Raw genomic sequence first — 18,503 nt, forward strand, 5'->3', positions numbered from 1 at the left:
AGGTGAATGCACCAATTTGTAAGTCGCTCTGGATAAGAGCGTCTGCTAAATGACTTAAATGTAAATGTAAATGTAAAGAAACATCATAGAAATGACCAGATTGTAGATAGGAAGCAAGGCGTAGATGTATTGACGATATAGACTAGCTATTGATCCATTGAGAATATAGACTAGCTATTGATCTATTGAGGATATAGCCTAGCTTTTAATCCATTGTGGATATAGGCTAGCTTTTGATCCATTGAGAATATAGACTAGCTGTTGATCAGTGAGGATACAGCTTAGCTTTTGGTCCATTGAGGATACAGCCTAGCTTTTGATCCATTGAGGATACAGCTTAGCTTTTGATCCATTGAGGATACAGCTTAGCTTTTGGTCCATTGATATAGCCTAGCTTTTGATCCATTGAGGATACAGCCTAGCTTTTGATCCATTGAGGATACAGCCTAGCTTTTGATCCATTGAGGTTATAGCCTACCTTTTGATACTGTACAAAGACACACTATTGAAACGACCAGAACCAAGATACAGTAGAAAGGAGTTGATGTATTGAGTATATAGTTCTTCACACAACAACCCTCTCTCTCACACAACAACCATCTCTCTCACACAACAACCCTCTCTACACAACAACCCTCTCTCTCACACAACAACTCTCCTTCCACAAAACAACCCTCTCTCACACAACAACCCTCTCTCTCACACATCAACCCTCTCTCTCACACAACAATCCTTTCTCTCACACAACAACCCTCCCTCTCACACAACAACCCTCTCTACACAACAATCCTCGTCTCACACAACAACCCTCTCTCACACAACAACCCTCCCTCTCACACAACAACCCTCTCTCTCACACAACAACCCTCCCTCTCACACATCAACCCTCTCTCTCACACAACAACCCTCTCTCACACAACAACCCTCTCTACACAACAACCCTCTCTCTCACACAACAACCCTCTCTCTCACACAACAACCCTCTCTCACACAACAACCCTCTCTCACACAACAACCCTCTCTCACACAACAACCCTCCCTCTCACACAACAACCCTCTCTCACACAACAACCCTCTCTACACAACAACCCTCTCTCTCACACAACAACCCTCCCTCTCACACAACAACCCTCTCTCACACAACAACCCTCACTACACAACAACCATCTCTCTCACACAACAACCCTCCCTGTCACACAACAAACAACCCTCTCTCTCACACAACAACCCTCTCTACACAACAACCATCTCTCTCACACAACAACCCTCTCTCTGACACAACAACCCTCTCTCACACAACAACCCTCTCTACACAACAACCCTCTCTCTCACACAACAACCCTCTCTCTCACACAACAACCCTCTCTCACACAACAACCCTCTCTCACACAACAACCCTCTCTCACACAACAACCCTCCCTCTCACACAACAACCCTCTCTCACACAACAACCCTCTCTACACAACAACCCTCTCTCTCACACAACAACCCTCCCTCTCACACAACAACCCTCTCTCACACAACAACCCTCACTACACAACAACCATCTCTCTCACACAACAACCCTCCCTGTCACACAACAAACAACCCTCTCTCTCACACAACAACCCTCTCTACACAACAACCATCTCTCTCACACAACAACCCTCTCTCTGACACAACAACCCTCCCTGTCACACAACAACCCTCTCTACACAACAACCATCTCTCTCACACAACAACACTCTCTCTGACACAACAACCCTCTCTCTCACACAACAACCCTCTCTCTCACACAACAACCCTCTCTCTCACACAACAACCCTCTCTCTCACACAACAACCCTCTCTCTCACACAACAACCCTCTCTCTCACACAACAACCCTCTCTCTCACACAACAACCCTCTCTCTCACACAACAACCCTCTCTCACACAACAACCCTCTCTACACAACAACCCTCTCTCTCACACAACAACCCTCTCTCTCACACAACAACCCTCCCTCTCACACAACAACCCTCTCTCACACAACAACCCTCTCTACACAACAACCCTCTCTCTCACACAACAACCCTCCCTCTCACACAACAACCCTCTCTCTGACACAACAACCCTCTCTCTCACACAACAACCCTCTCTCTCACACAACAACCCTCTCTCTGACACAACAACCCTCCCTGTCACACAACAACCCTCTCTCTGACACGACATGTGTTTTCACAGTAAAGGCCTGAAGATGGACAAGCTTCCGGCTCACGTGTTTGAGATCGATGAAGACACAAAAGATGAGGTGAGTGGAATGTTAGGCCTGGGGGTGATGGACCTATGTGTTTGAGTGGTCTGGAATGCTCAATGGTATTTTGTGTGGCCAGTTCACTCACGTCCTCTAGGCCTTGTTGGCTTGGTGGTGGTCATGTTTTAAAAAACCTTTTGACTTTGAGCATAACATCAACACATTGCTGCATCCCCCCCAAGGCATTTTAGAAAAGATGCTAACAATACAATACAATGCATCAAATAACAGTAATTCAATAGAGATACTGTAGCTTACATCCAGAAACCCTAACCGCCACTGTGCCACTGTGATGTGGTTTTGTGGCGGGAGAGCATTTGCAGCTGTACTCAGTAGGGTCTACAGCCACAGCCTGTTTCCAGATGTGTTTGTGCTATCTTGCCTACGCCTATGGTCATTGTCACATTAGGAGTAGGCAAGACAGCACAAACATATCTGGGACCAGGCTACTGCAGCCAACCAGTACAGCCAGTAGCTGTCCTCATCACTCCTCTTTAGCAGTGAAACCAGAGCTCTACTTTTCTAAAAATAGTTATCATCGACTCCCCCCTCCCTCATCGGCCTGGCCGGATGTGGATAAACTTCACATTAAAAAGGGTTGTAATTGAACGATTGAAGGAAAATAAACAGCTGCCAGACATATTGCTGAGAGCACAGAGCAGACAGTAGAGACTATCCCTGAATCACTCCAGGGCCTCGGCTACAATGGAACCCTATTCCCTATATAGTGCACTACCTTTGACCAGAGCCCTATGGGTCCTGGGCCCAAATTTAGTGCACTATACAGGGAAATAGGCTGCCATTTTAAATACACCAAAGTACTAAAGCGAGAGGGAGAAAGAGAGCAGAGCAGAGGCTATCTATCAATTCAGGCAGCACAAAAAGAGGCTTGCTAATGTTACATGACTTACAATGTCCTTTATTGCTACACCCCAGACATCTCGTCTCCGAGGGAGAGAGCAGTAATTAATAGTGTATCAAATCAAATAGTTTTGGCACATGCGCCGAATACAACAGGTGTAGTAGACCTTACAGTTAAAGCCCTTAAAACCAACAATGCAGTTTTAAGAAAAATAAGTGTTAAGAAAGTACTCAAATAAACTGAAGTAAAAACATAATAATAATGAAAATAAAGAAGAAAAATAGAAAAATAACAAATAATTACGGAGCAGCTATATACAGGGGGCACCGGTACAGAGCCAATATGCGGGGGCATAGGTGAGTTGAGGTAATTGAGGTAATACATGTAGGTTGAGGTAAACTGACTATGCATGGATAATAAACAGAGAGTAGCAGCAGCATACAAATGTGTGTGTGTGTGTGGGGGACACACACACAATATGTAGTCTATATGTGACATTTAGGTTTCTCACATGGGTGGCACAAATTGGGATATGGGGGAGGATATATGGGTATATGCAAATTAAAACTGTAGTATAATATACTATTGTAATTACTGTAATGTTTTGTGGACTATAGTGTTTTTGGAGACATTATTGTAGTAATTACTGTAGTGTTTTTGCAGTCTGTAGCATACTGCAGTATTTACTATGGTATTCTACTGTATACTACAAAATGATATAGTAAGAATTACACATGGGAGAGGGATACTACAGTGTGTAGTATAGTATACTACAGTTTACCACATAATTATATAGTAAGTACAGGATTATTCTATAGTCAACTGGAGTATTTTTTCATGTGGGATTGATAGAGGATTGATAGAGTAGAGGGGTGGATAGTGGAATGAAGGGGGTTCTCAGAACGCCACTCAGAGCAAGGCAAGGGTTGGTGTGTTGAGGGAGGACAGAGGAGAGAGCTCAGCCAATTGGATTACAGGACAGAGCTAGAGAGAGGCGTACTTACGATCGGATGAGTGCAAAGGATAGTGCCACTTCTCAATTTGTTAACTGAGCTGTGTGTGTGTGCGTGTGCGTGCGTGCGTGCGTGCGTGCGTGCGTGCGTGCGTGCGTGCGTGCGTGCGTGCGTGCGTGCGTGTGTGTGTGTGTGTGTGTGTGTGTGTGTGTGTGTGTGTGTGTGTGTGTGTGTGTGTGTGTGTGTGTGTGTGTGTGTGTGTGTGTGTGAGATAGCTACAGTATGGCATTTCTCTGTATATCCCAACAGCAGTAAAATGATTAGGTATTCGATTGGGAAACATATTTACTGTGTGTGTGTGTAAGTGTCTGTCCTTTGATTGGCAATGTCCTTGTTATGGATATTAGTGTTGGGATAAATGGTCTCATGGAGATTTTCACTGCAAATTAGTTGAGTTGGTGAAGTGATGATTGTGGTTAAATGGGTTAAATGACTCTGACCCATTCATGGGAAGCAGAGAAATTATCTCCATATCTTTCTGTATGAATTATGTATGTCTGCACATTGTGTGTGTGTGTGTGTTAGACTCAGTGACAAAAGTTATTTTGTTTGTGAATGTGTGGTTATTATTTCTGTTTGTGTGATTGCATGGGTGTTTGTTTGTCTGTGTATCTGGGCAAACATGTTTATGTGTGTTTGTCTGTGGGTGTGTGTGTCTGTGGGTGTGTGTGATGTGCATTGATTAGCCTATTGATTGTATATCTATACCCATTATCAATACTAACTCTCCTTCCTTCGTGTGTGTGTGTGTGTGTGTGTGTGTGTGTGTGTGTGTGTGTGTGTGTGTGTGTGTGTGTGTGTGTGTGTGTGTGTGTGTGTGTGTGTGTGTGTGTGTGTGTGTGTGTGTGTGTGTGTGTGTGTGTGTGTGTGTGTGTGTGTGTGTGTGTGTGTGTGTGTGTGTGTGTGTGTGTGTGTCACCAGGACTCGTCCTCTCTGTGCTCTCAGAGAGGGGGTATCATGAAGCAGGGCTGGCTGCAGAAAGCCAACATCAACAGCAGCCTGTCTGTCTCCATGAGGGTGAGTCAGAACAGCTCACCCACCATCCTTGTCTACTGATTATAGAGTGCGTTCAGAAAGTACTCAGACCCCTTGACCTTTTCCCCGAAAATGTACATTACAGTCTTATTCTTAAATTGATGATTTAAAAATATATATATATATATATATATTCCGACCCTTTGTTATGAGACTTGAAATTGAGCTCAGGTGCATCCTGTTTCCATTGATCATCCTTGAGATGTTTCTACAACTTGATTGGGGTCCACCTATGGCGAATTCAATTGATTGGATATTTTCATGATTAACATTTTTTTTTAACCTTATTTAACCTATACAGGTGTTTGTCATTGATATAATCTCTTTTTCAAGAGAGACCTGGTGTAACAGCAACAGGCAGCAGGGGGAACAAAGTTTCAGACAAAACAACTTATATACACTAACACAATATTGAACAGTACTACACACATACATTACAACAATTACATATTACGTAAAGAAACACAAATGTCATAACTAAATTATTTGGAAAGGCACACACTGTAACGGCGTTCGTCTGTTGAAAGAAGAGAGTCGGACCGAAATGCAGCGTGTAGGTTACTCATGACTTTAATGAAATAAATCGTGGTACATGAAATAACTGAATACTAAATACAAAAACAACAGAACGGAACGTGAAACTAATTACAGCCTATCTGGTGACTACAACACAGAGACAGGAACAAACACCCACGAAATACAAAGCTAAAGTCAGGCTACCTAAATACGGTTCCCAATCAGAGACAACGATAAGCACCTGACTCTAATTGAGAATCGCCTCAGGCAGCCAAGCCTATACCACACCCCTAATCAGCCGCGATCCCAAATAATACAAACCCCAATACGAAACACAACATATAAACCCATGTCACACCCTGGCCTACCCAAACATATAACAAAAACACAAAATACAATGACCAAGGCGTGACAGAACCCCCCCCCCCTAAGGTGCGGACTCCCGGACGCACCTCAAGAGCATAGGGAGGGTCCGGGTGGGCGTCTGTCCATGGTGGCGGTTCTGGCTCGGGACGTGGACCCCACTCCATTAATGTCCTAGTTCCTCCCCTTCGCGTCCTGGGATAATCCACCCTCTCCGCCGACCATGGCCTAATAGTCCTCACCCAGATCCCCACATAACTGAGGAGCAGCTCGTGACAGAGGGGCAGCTCGTGACAGAGGGGCATCTCAGGACAGAGGGGCATCTCAGGACAGAGGGGCATCTCAGGACAGAGGGGCATCTCAGGACAGAGGGGCATCTCAGGACAGAGGGGCAGCTCGGGACAGAGGGGCAGCTCGGGACAGAAGGGCAGCTCGGGACAGAGGGGCAGCTCGGGACAGAGGGGCAGCTCGGGACAGAGGGGCAGTCCGGGACTGAGGGGAAGCCCAGTACTGAGAGGAAGCCCAGTACTGAGAGGAAGACCAGTACTGAGAGGAAGCCCAGTACTGAGATGAAGCTCAGGCAGGTAGTAGGCTCCGATAAATCCTGGCTGGCTGGCGGAACTGGAAGATTCAGGTTGACAAGCAGATCTGGAAGAGACTGGTTGTCGGGCAGATCTGGAAGAGACTGGTTGTCTGGCAGATCTGGAAGAGACTGGTTGTCTGCCGGCGCTGGGCAGACTGGCGGCGCTGGGCAGACTGGGAGCACTGGCGGCGCTGGGCAGACTGGGAGCACTGGCGGCGCTGGGCAGACTGGGACCAATAATTTTTTTGGGCTGCTTTTCCGGCTTCCAACCGCGTCGCCGTGCTGCCTCCTCATACCTGCGCCTCTCCGCTTTATCCGCATCTATTTCTTCCTTGGGACGGCGATATTCTCCAGGCTGAGCCCAGGGTCCTTTACCGTCTAATTCCTCCTCCCATGTCCAATTCTCCAAGTGGTGCAGCCTCTCTCACTGCAACTGCTCTTCACGATTAACAGGGAGAGATGGCTCAGGTCTGAACCCTGACTCAGCCACTCTCTCTCTGCGCTCTCCCCCAATAAATATTTGGGGGTTACTTTCGTTTTTCGCTCTGCGTCGCCGTGTTTTCCTTTTAGACTCCATTCATTACATTTACATTTAAGTCATTTAGCAGACGCTCTTATCCAGAGCGACTTACAAATTGGTGCATTCACCTTATGACATCCAGTGGAACAGTCACTTTACAATAGTGCATCTAAATCTTAAAGGGGGGGTGAGAAGGATTACTTATCCTATCCTAGGTATTCTTTAAAGAGGTGGGGTTTCAGGTGTCTCCGGAAGGTGGTGATTGACTCCGCTGTCCTGGCGTCGTGAGGGAGTTTGTTCCACCATTGAGGGGCCAGAGCAGCGAACAGTTTTGACTGGGCTGAGCGGGAACTGTACTTCCTCAGTGGTAGGGAGGCGAGCAGGCAAGAGGTGGATGAACGCAGTGCCCTTGTTTGGGTGTAGGGCCTGATCAGAGCCTGGAGGTACTGAGGTGCCGTTCCCCTCACAGCTCCGTAGGCAAGCACCATGGTCTTGTAGCGGATGCGAGCTTCAACTGGAAGCCAGTGGAGAGAGCGGAGGAGCGGGGTGACGTGAGAGAACTTGGGAAGGTTGAACACCAGACGGGCTGCGGCGTTCTGGATGAGTTGTAGGGGTTTAATGGCACAGGCAGGGAGCCCAGCCAACAGCGAGTTGCAGTAATCCAGACGGGAGGTGACAAGTGCCTGGATTAGGACCTGCGCCGCTTCCTGTGTGAGGCAGGGTCGTACTCTGCGGATGTTGTAGAGCATGAACCTACAGGAACGGGCCACCGCCTTGATGTTAGTTGAGAACGACAGGGTGTTGTCCAGGATCACGCCAAGGTTCTTAGCGCTCTGGGAGGAGGACACAATGGAGTTGTCAACCGTGATGGCGAGATCATGGAACGGGCAGTCCTTCCCCGGGAGGAAGAGCAGCTCCGTCTTGCCGAGGTTCAGCTTGAGGTGGTGATCCGTCATCCACACGGATATGTCTGCCAGACATGCAGAGATGCGATTCATTTACATTACATTTAAGTCATTTAGCAGACGCTCTTATCCAGAGCGACTTACAAATTGGTGCATTCACCTTATGACATCCAGTGGAACAGCCACTTTACAATAGTGCATGATAGTGGATGATATACGATGTGAGTAGACTTACGTGGAACTGCTTGATTCGCCACCTGGTCATCAGAAGGGGGAAAGGAGAAGATTAATTGTGTGTCGTCTGCATAGCAATGATAGGAGAGACCATGTGAGGTTATGACAGAGCCAAGTGACTTGGTGTATAGCGAGAATAGGAGAGGGCCTAGAACAGAGCCCTGGGGGACACCAGTGGTGAGAGCGCGTGGTGAGGAGACAGATTCTCGCCACGCCACCTGGTAGGAGCGACCTGTCAGGTAGGACGCAATCCAAGCGTGGGCCGCGCCGGAGATGCCCAACTCGGAGAGGGTGGAGAGGAGGATCTGATGGTTCACAGTATCGAAGGCAGCCGATAGATCTAGAAGGATGAGAGCAGAGGAGAGAGAGTTAGCTTTAGCGGTGCGGAGCGCCTCCGTGATACAGAGAAGAGCAGTCTCAGTTGAATGACTAGTCTTGAAACCTGACTGATTTGGATCAAGAAGGTCATTCTGAGAGAGATAGTGGGAGAGCTGGCCAAAGACGGCACGTTCAAGAGTTTTGGAGAGAAAAGAAAGAAGGGATACTGGTCTGTAGTTGTTGACATCGGAGGGATCGAGTGTAGGTTTTTTCAGAAGGGGTGCAACTCTCGCTCTCTTGAAGACGGAAGGGACGTAGCCAGCGGTCAGGGATGAGTTGATGAGCGAGGTGAGGTAAGGGAGAAGGTCTCCGGAAATGGTCTGGAGAAGAGAGGAGGGGATAGGGTCAAGCGGGCAGGTTGTTGGGCGGCCGGCCGTCACAAGACGCGAGATTTCATCTGGAGAGAGAGGGGAGAAAGTGGTCAGAGCACAGGGTAGGGCAGTGTGAGCAGAACCAGTGGTGTCGTTTAACTTAGCAAACAAGGATCAGATGTCGTCGACCTTCTTTTCAAAATGGTTGACGAAGTCATCTGCAGAGAGGGAGGGGGGGGATTCAGGAGGGAGGAGAAGGTGGCAAAGAGCTTCCTAGGGTTAGAGGCAGAAGCTTGGAATTTAGAGTGGTAGAAAGTGGCTTTAGCAGCAGAGACAGAAGAGGAAAATCTAGAGAGGAGGGAGCGAAAGGATGCCAGGTCCGCAGGGAGGCGAGTTTTCCTCCATTTCCGCTCGGCTGCCCGGAGCCCATTCGTCTATAGCCCTCTTCGCACTGCAGAAGCGAATCCCAGGCGGGCTCCTGCACTCTCTCTGGGTCGGCCGCCCACCTGTCGATTTCTTCCCACGTCGTATACTCCATGCCTCTACCGTCCATAACGTCCTCCTTTAGCTCCTGCCAGTTTACACACTGCTCGGTCCGTGAGCGGTGGGTGTTTCTGTAACGGCGTTCGTCTGTTGAAAGAAGAGAGTCGGACCGAAATGCAGCGTGTAGGTTACTCATGACTTTAATTAAATAAATCGCGGTACATGAAATAACTGAATACTAAATACAAAAACAACAGAACGGAACGTGAAACTAATTACAGCCTGTCTGGTGACTACAACACAGAGACAGGAACAAACACCCACGAAATACAAAGCTAAAGTCAGGCTACCTAAATACGGTTCCCAATCAGAGACAACGATAAGCACCTGACTCTAATTGAGAATCGCCTCAGGCAGCCAAGCCTATACCACACCCCTAATCAGCCGCGATCCCAAATAATACAAACCCCAATACGAAACACAACATATAAACCCATGTCACACCCTGGCCTACCCAAACATATAACAAAAACACAAAATACAATGACCAAGGCGTGACACACACCTGTCTATATAGTGCCACACAGTTGACAGTGCATGTCAGATCCAAGCCATGAGGTCGAAGGAATTGTCCTTAGAGCTCAAATACAAGATTGTGTCGAGGCACAGATCTGGGGAAGGGTACCAAAACATTCCTGCAGCATTGAAGGTCCCCAAGAACAAAGTGGTCTCCATCATTCTTAAATGAAAAAAAAAAGTTTGGAACCACCCAGACTTCCTAGAGCTGGCTGCCCGGCCAAACTGAGCAATCAGGGGAGAGGGGCCTTGGTCAGGAGGTGACCAAGAACCTGATGGTCACTCTGACAGTGTTCCTCTGTGGAGATGGGAGAACCTTCCAGAAGGACAATCATCTCTGCAGCACTCCACCAATCAGTCCTTTATGGTAGAGTGGCCGGAAGACGGAAGCCACTCCTCAGTAAAAGGCACATGACAGCCCACTTGGAGTTTGCCAAAAGGCACCTAAAGGACTCTCAGACCATGAGAAACAAGATTCTCTGGTCTGATGAAACCAAGACGGAACTCTTTGGCACCATCCCTATGGTGAAGCATGGTGATGGTAGCATCATGCTGTGGGGATGTTTTTCAGTGGCAGGGACTGGGAGACTAGTCAGAATCTAGAGAAAGATGAACAGAGCAAAGATCAGAGAGATCCTTGATGAAAGTCTTCTCCAGAGTGACCTCAGACTTGGGCGAAGGTTCACCTTCCAACAGGACAACAACCCAAAGCACACAGCCAAGACAATGCAGGAGTGGCTTCGGGACAAATCTCTGAATGTCCTTGAGTGGCCCAGCCAGAGCCCAGACTTGAACCCGGTTGAACATCTCTGGAGAGACCTGAAAATTGCTGTGCAGCGTTCCTCCCCATCCAACCTGACAAAGCTTGAGAGGATTTGCAGAGAGGGATGGGAGAAACATCCCTAATACAGGTGTGCCAAGCTTGTAGCGTGGCACACCTGTATTAGCACACCATACCCAGGAAGACTCAAGGCTGTAATGGCTGCCAAAAATGCTGCAAAGGGTCTGAATACTTATGTAAATGTGCTATTTTTTATTTTAAAAAATGTCTAAACACCTGTCTTGCTTTGTCATTATGGGGTATGGGGAAAAAAAAATTTAAATCCATTTTAGAATAAGGCTGTAACAAAATAAAATGTGGGAAAAGTCAAGGGGTCTGAATTCTTACCGAATGCATTGTAGATGTACAATAAATGACGTAGATCATGTACCACAAAAAACTGTGCAGGCGTTTGTTCAGCACTAACATACCTGATTAGGGCCCTATAAAATCAGTTATATATAAATGTTCAGTTTTTTCCATTTTGTTTTCCCAGGTTTCAGTTTTTTCCCATTTCTTTCAAATTTTTGCTCTCAAAATATTTTTTTTAAATATAAAAACAACACAATTGGATGTTCTAAGTCCATAACAATACTTAAACCACATCAGGAGACCACTTGAGGACTTGGAAATATCAAGTACATTTTTATTTTGGGGTGTACGTAACCTTTAATTCAGGTGTGCACCAGCAAGAGACGTGTTTGCTTAGCTCTGTTTCTGATTGTAGAGTTTGCTAATCACAAATCACCAAATAATCATAATATCGTTATGCAGGTAGGCACAGGCAACTTTGTCGTTAACATTTTCATTTCGATTTTTTGGGGGAAAGCCTTTCCATCTTCCATAAAACGGTTATCATTAGCATCATCGCTAACGGCTACACAAAGTGGTAGACAAACAAACACGCACACACGGACAGGGCCATTCCCACGTTGCCTCTTCAGAAAGTAATAAAGAAGGCAAATAAGAATTAGTGATGCATTTTGTTCATGCCTTATGATAACCCGGGAGCTGTTTTATAATAATCCTGAGCTAATTAATTTTCAAATAAATTAAATGCATTTTTGAATATTCTTCAATTCCGTTTTAATGTCTGGATTCCGTGATTCCTTCCACGTTCTCCGCATCGCGGATCTGATAGGGCCTTACCTGACTCAGCTAATCAAAAAAAGTACAACTGTATTTGAATGTCACAACAATACATTTGATCACCAGCCTTATCTACCTTTGTATCCACACATCCACTAGACTGTACAGCAGATGGACACTTAGAAATAAAAGCGGCGTGGCTATTGGATGATTTTGAATTGAAACCCTTCTTCTGATTATCAGGTGTTTAAGAGGAGGTATTTCTACCTGTCCCAGCTGCCAGACGGCTCCTACATCCTCAACTCCTACAAGGATGAGAAGAACTGCAAGGACACCAAAGGATCCATCTACCTGGACTCCTGTATAGACGTCATTCAGGTGACCTGGGCCCTTATACACAAAGAGTCTCTGAGTAGGAGTGCTGATCTAGGATCAGTCTGGTCTTTTAGATTACAATTCCTTAGATTACATGGACGGGGGAACTGATCTTAGATCAGCTACTTTGAGATGCTCATTGAATACGGTCCCTTAATTTCACCTTGACGTCGTGTGGTTGTTGTGAATAATACAGTACGGTATATCTTTGTATATGGTTAATGTTTGTTCCTAATGTGTCCCGGGAATAGATTGACCATTTGCTTACAGAGGCACACCATCCGCTCTGGGCTTTATGGAGACAGACAAATCTAAATATATTGTCTTGTCTGTCCTAGACGCTAGACTTTCCTCCTGCCAGCCATGGAGGGAAGTCTGTGATAATCAAATAGATCATTCTATGTTAATACAATTAATAGGTAATCATTCTCTGGAGGCAAAAATGGCAGCAGGACACTCAGAATTAGGCTTTTAACACAACAGCCCACTGGGAATAAAACTTGTTGAATCATCGTTGTTTCCATGTCATTTCAACAAAGAATTCAATGTGAGGACGTTGGATTGACTTGGAAAATGGATTGGATTTGCAAAAGTCATCAACGTAAGGGAATTTCGTCATTTTTTCACCCAACTTTGAACCTAAATCCAATATAGTGACATTTTTTGTTGATTTCACATTGAATTCACGTTAGTTGACAACTTTCAATTGTAAACCAAACTACACGTTGAAATGACGTCTGTGCCCAGTGGGATTAGTTGCTAATAAAGATTTAGGCCTAAATCGGCACCTAGCAGCATTTTAACCAAAGGCTGTTATACTAGCTGTCCAGTCTGTTTTATAAATGTGCAATAATCATAAAACACAATATAGGGAATTGGCAACTCATTCTCATTCTGAGAAATAAGGTATTGATTGAACAAAGTAGACAGGCTAGCATGCTGTTCAAACAGTTGGAGACAGACAGAAGGCTGTGTTCATAATAATTCTACTGTTCTGCCTCGTTATCTAGCTAGCAATTAGATCCAAGTTGGCTAAACTTGAAATGTAAATATTAGCTGTCTACTCACCAGCCCGTTTGAGCATTGAGCCGAGTGTTATTAGGTTATATGCTGATCCAACCAGATGTGCTCTCTTTCTCTCCTCCCCAGCGCCCTAAGATGCGCTTTAACAACTTTGATCCACAATGTTTAAATGACTCCAACCGAACGTCTATATTTTCACCCCAGGTGCCCTAAGATTGGTTGGAACTACTTTAAGATTATGTTACTAAATGACTCAAACCAACCGTCTGTTCCCTGTCCTCCCCTCCAGTGTCCTAAGATGCGCCGTAACGGCTTTGAGCTGAAGATGCAGGAGCGCTACAGCCACCTCCTTTCTGCGGACAGTGAGGCGGAGATGGAGGAGTGGGTGGTCACCCTGAAACAGGCCCTGCAGAGCAGCACTGAGGGAGGAGACAGGAGGAACGGAGGAGACGGCCTAGACTGTGCCCTGGGTGAGGATGGACTGGACACACAAACACACACACACACACACACAAACACATTGTATGCCGTACTCTCCTAGAACTGCAGTTCAACATCTTACAGTTTTTTACAACCACTTTGGCACTAATTTCAGAACCTTGTGGTCATTTTTCAAAACTCTAGACGCACAACTCAAAACGGTCATCACTTGTAACATAGGCTGTCCAATGTTCAAAACATTGCATTGTGCATTCATATCTTTAAAAGAACCTTGCACTTTCAGAATCATTGGTTCAAATAACTAGTTTATCATGAAAGGAACATTCATTTAGATCACCCACACACAAGATACTGTGTAGTTGTTCGCACAATCATTAAATATTGTAGTACAAAATTGTTTCATGATGATGCTACACATAAATACATCACTGTAAAAAGGACCAGTAGAGAGAATACTACAGACACAGTGGAATCATTGAACAAAATCTTAAATGTATTGATGAAATACAATAAAATCACAACATAGGTTTCTTTGAATCAAAGCAAAAATAATCAGCTACAAAAAAGAAAAAAACTACAGTAAAACGTCAACTGCAGTATTCCTCACCTGGTTTACTGTAAAAAGCAAACCAAAGGATTGATTAATGTACTTCTATATTTCCATCAACCCTGTCTTGTGGATTTGGACACAGGTTCTCAGCCACATCACAATGGATGTTTTCATTAGCCAAACATCTTGGGAAGAATCTTCGGGCATGGCGAATCATTGCATGCGTCATCCATGGCCTGGAGAAGCGTGGCTTGTTCGAGAAAGCGCCTATCATATTCCTTCCACCTCCATGTGGAGAAAAAATCCTCAATCATGCTAAGGAAAGGAGAGTGGGGGTAAGTACAGGGTGGTAAATTGTGGATGGGCCTGAAACCATGCTTGCACCATTTGAGCATGGTGGAACCTGACATTATCCCACACAATGACATAGGTCACGCCAACAGCTCTACAGACCTGATTTAGCTCATCAAAGAAGGTTACAAGGAGAGCTGCATTATATGATCCAATACGAGGTCTGCGTACCACCACACCATCTTCCAATATAGCCGGACACATGGTGATGTTGGCCAGGTCCTTGGATGGTTGCCCGTTGGCCAATGAAATTCCGACCTCTCCTCCTTGTTTTGGCCAGGTTGAAACCTTCCTCATCCAAAAAGAGGAATTTGTGATGGTTTTTGTCAGCATCCAGCTCCATCACCTTCTAAAAAGAAGTCTTGGAAAGAGAATTACTGATTACAATGATGTAGAATGTTGGGGGGATTTTTCACAACAGCCATCTTGAAACTGAACATACCTGAACATACTCAGTCCTCAGTTGCTTCACTCTGTCTGCATTTCTTTCTAAAGTCACACGGTATAACTGTTTTAGAGACCCCTGGTGCCATTTCAGCATGCATGCAATAGCCTGCAAACTTATGGCTTCCACATTGTTCAACATGTCGTCATTGTCCAAGATGTGCTGCCGAATTTCTGTAAGGCGAATATAATTTCTGGCCCAAACCAAATTGACCACACCCCGCTCTTGTTGGTCTGTCAGAATTTTGCCTCTGCCTCCCATATTTGACCTAGTCTCAATTCTGCAGGGAAAATTACACTAAGAACACATTTAGTCACATCACCTACACCGTGGTACACGTTGGCATGCAGTATACAGTGGTTGCCCCACCAAAAGTTTTGCGATAATGCTGCTGTAATTTAGTACGGTACCCTACGTCACCACTTCATTGCTCCAGACCAGCCAAGGGGGAGTTAGAGCACTGTTTATGCTTTTGGGTCCTACTGTGTCTCTAACTGACAATGAATGGGCGACATAAACCTAAATAGAAACTGATAATTGTGCACGACTTCAGTATTACTTACTAAAACTGTTGTTACACTAAGGTTTTTATTACTTATTTTGTTAGGATTATTTTGTAATGTAGCCCACTCCCGACCGGTCCTGTTGTACAGCGCTTGTGTGGTGCAACAGTCGTAAGACACTGCATAGCAGTACAAGCTACAGATGCTGGTTCAATACCTGTGCCGGGCTTCGACTGGGCAACCCATGAGATGACTGTAGGTTTTTGGTTTCTCTCCCTCTAAAAACAGAAATGAATTATTGTAAATAACAAACTGGCTTTATTTACAAATTAGTAACAATGTCTCACCCCATGTTCAAGAATTGCCTTTTTCTTGCTCATTTTACGTTATTTGAAAACAAAATTATCTCCAAAATATTGTTATTTTTTAAACAAAGCAATTATTCTCATTAATTTAGAATTATTATTATTATTAATTTAGATATTCTCACTGATATATTATTAACCCTGTTATTAGCAGGACAATATACTGTATATAGTTCTCCAGCTGTATCCACTGAAAGCGCGTGAGGTTCAAGGCACGGGGGCAGGGGGCACGGGACGGAACTAGCCCATGGGGAAGGGAGGAGGAGGAAGGGCACTGTGTTACCCCACTGGGTTGCACAGAGCTACACTTCCAGGGCCATTGCATTAATAATGGTGCTGACTAGGGAAACGTTCCTGCTGTTCTTAGTGCCAGTCTGCACATTCAAACTAAAACAATGTAACTAATAATGGCATCTTTATGCTTTCGTTGGTAGAGCATGGCGCTTGTAACGCCAGGGTAGTGGGTTCGATCCCCGGGACCACCCATACGTAGAATGTATGCACACATGACTGTAAGTCGCTTTGGATAAAAGCGTCTGCTAAATGGCATATATTATTATTATATATATTATTATATATTATAAAAATGCTCTTTCAAAATGCCAATGTTTATTTAGTTATGGCTCCATAAGGAATTACTATGGGAATAAACATCACTGAATTACAGAAATATTGGAACAAAGTTGTCTAATGAAGGTAAACAAATAGTTGCTTACTGGAAAATACTTTTTCAAATACACACGGTCACGTTGTACAGCGCCATTATGGCTATTAGCAGGTAGCTGGACAATAGAAGAAGGGTAGGGGGAGAATTCTATCGTCAAATGTATTTCGAAGTTAGGTTGGCTGTATCACAACCGGCCGTGATTGGTTGCAATTTCAGTATAATCGACCAGAAAAGACAACAAATAATACCACAAAAAGTATTATGTATCACCTCCGGCCGGGGTTGGGAGTAGGGCGGCTCAATTGGCCCAGCATTTATCTCCATCTTTAAACAGAAATAAATGTTATGGCCTTTACAAATATTGTTTTGACCTTTATTCAGATTACAATTGCTCACTTTCATTTTTTTGGAAACAAAATATATATTATCAAGTTGATGGCACAGTCATATAGCAGCACCTACAAAAAGCTGAGTGACTCACTCATTCATGGCTTTGGATCAAAATAAATAAGTACCAACATTCTTTCTGATAGTCTTTAATAAATAAATGTTTTGGTTTTCCTGACCTGGACACCATGTACAGTATTATAATAGGCCATTATGGGCTATTAGCAGGACAATATACAGTTGAAGTCGGAAGTTTACATACTCTCAGGTTGGAGTCATTAACACTCATTTTTTAACCATTCCACACATTTCTTTGGCAAGTCGGTTAGGACATCTACTTTGTGCAGTGTTGTTCATCCTTGGGAGCAATTTCCAAACACCTGAAAGTACCATGTTCATCTGTACAAACAATAGTACGCAAGTATAAACACCATGGGACCACGCAGCCATTATAACGCTCAGGAAGGAGACGCGTTCTGTCTCCTAGAGATGAACATACTTTGGTGCGAGAAGTGCAAATTAGTCCCAGAACAACAGCAAGTGACCTTGTGAAGATGCTGGAGGAAACAGCAGAAAACAAATTACGTGGATATATTGGAGCAACATCTCAAGACATCAGTCAGGAAGTTAAAGCTTAGTCGCAAATGGGTCTTCCAAATGGACAATGACCCCAAGCATACTTCAAAAGTTGTGGCAAAATGGCTTAAGGACAACAACGTCAAGGTATTGGAGTGGCCATCCCAAAGCCTGGTCTTGATAAATCTATGAGATTTTTTATTTTGGCTGAATCTCTGTTTGGGTATTGGTTAGATTACAATTATGGTGTAGAAATGTTCTGCTCTTAGAGTAACCTTTATTTAACTAGTCAAGTCAGTTATGAACAAATTATTATTTACAAGGATACTCCTTCCTCCCCATTGGGAAATTGAATACCGGTCTCCCGCATGCCCGCACGACACAGGGATTCTTTAGCTAAATAGTCCTGTACTGTAGCCTACTCCAGACCGTCACGTTTTACAGCGCCATATTTTCCGTTCCATTGTAATGGAAACCCAGAGTGTTTTTAGTTTTCTTGGAATAGAAACACTATGATATTAATTAAGCAAAATGTCTTAAAATCAGTCCCATATACCCCGTTCTTACAAAAAAAAAGTTTTAAATTATCTAGTACAGCCACTTTTGAAGGTTTTCAAATGCTTCTCAAAGATGCCCTCTGGTGGTCAAACTAGCACTAACTAGCATTAATGGTACCAGTGGTTGGCACTTAAATAATGTGCCATAGAATTCTGCGGCAACACACAAGCTGTGCTGCAGTACGCTGCAACTTTTAAATAACGAACCACTGTACAGTCATTTGTCAATTGAGAATAGCCTAATGTTTAGTGCATGCTGAAGACTTACCAGTTCTCTTTGCGGAAAGTTCTGATGATTGAGG

The 18,503-nt window shown here is 44.6% G+C and overlaps 1 protein-coding gene across 5 annotated transcripts in view; it reads left to right on the forward strand.

Annotated features, from left to right (window-relative positions):
- dock11 (dedicator of cytokinesis 11) overlaps nucleotides 1–18,503 on the forward strand; it is a 114,725-nt gene that overhangs the window by 14,050 nt on the left and 82,172 nt on the right. For all 5 annotated transcript variants that reach the window (XM_046329569.1, XM_046329564.1, XM_046329565.1 and 2 more), the window contains exons 5-8: nucleotides 2,204–2,270; nucleotides 5,070–5,165; nucleotides 12,205–12,339; nucleotides 13,649–13,829. In XM_046329569.1, coding sequence (XP_046185525.1) covers nucleotides 2,204–2,270; nucleotides 5,070–5,165; nucleotides 12,205–12,339; nucleotides 13,649–13,829 — 479 coding nt within the window. The remainder of the gene's footprint in view (nucleotides 1–2,203; nucleotides 2,271–5,069; nucleotides 5,166–12,204; nucleotides 12,340–13,648; nucleotides 13,830–18,503) is intronic.

The sequence above is a fragment of the Oncorhynchus gorbuscha genome, linkage group LG25 (genome assembly GCF_021184085.1).
Source record: "Oncorhynchus gorbuscha isolate QuinsamMale2020 ecotype Even-year linkage group LG25, OgorEven_v1.0, whole genome shotgun sequence".
Lineage (NCBI taxonomy): Eukaryota > Metazoa > Chordata > Actinopteri > Salmoniformes > Salmonidae > Oncorhynchus > Oncorhynchus gorbuscha.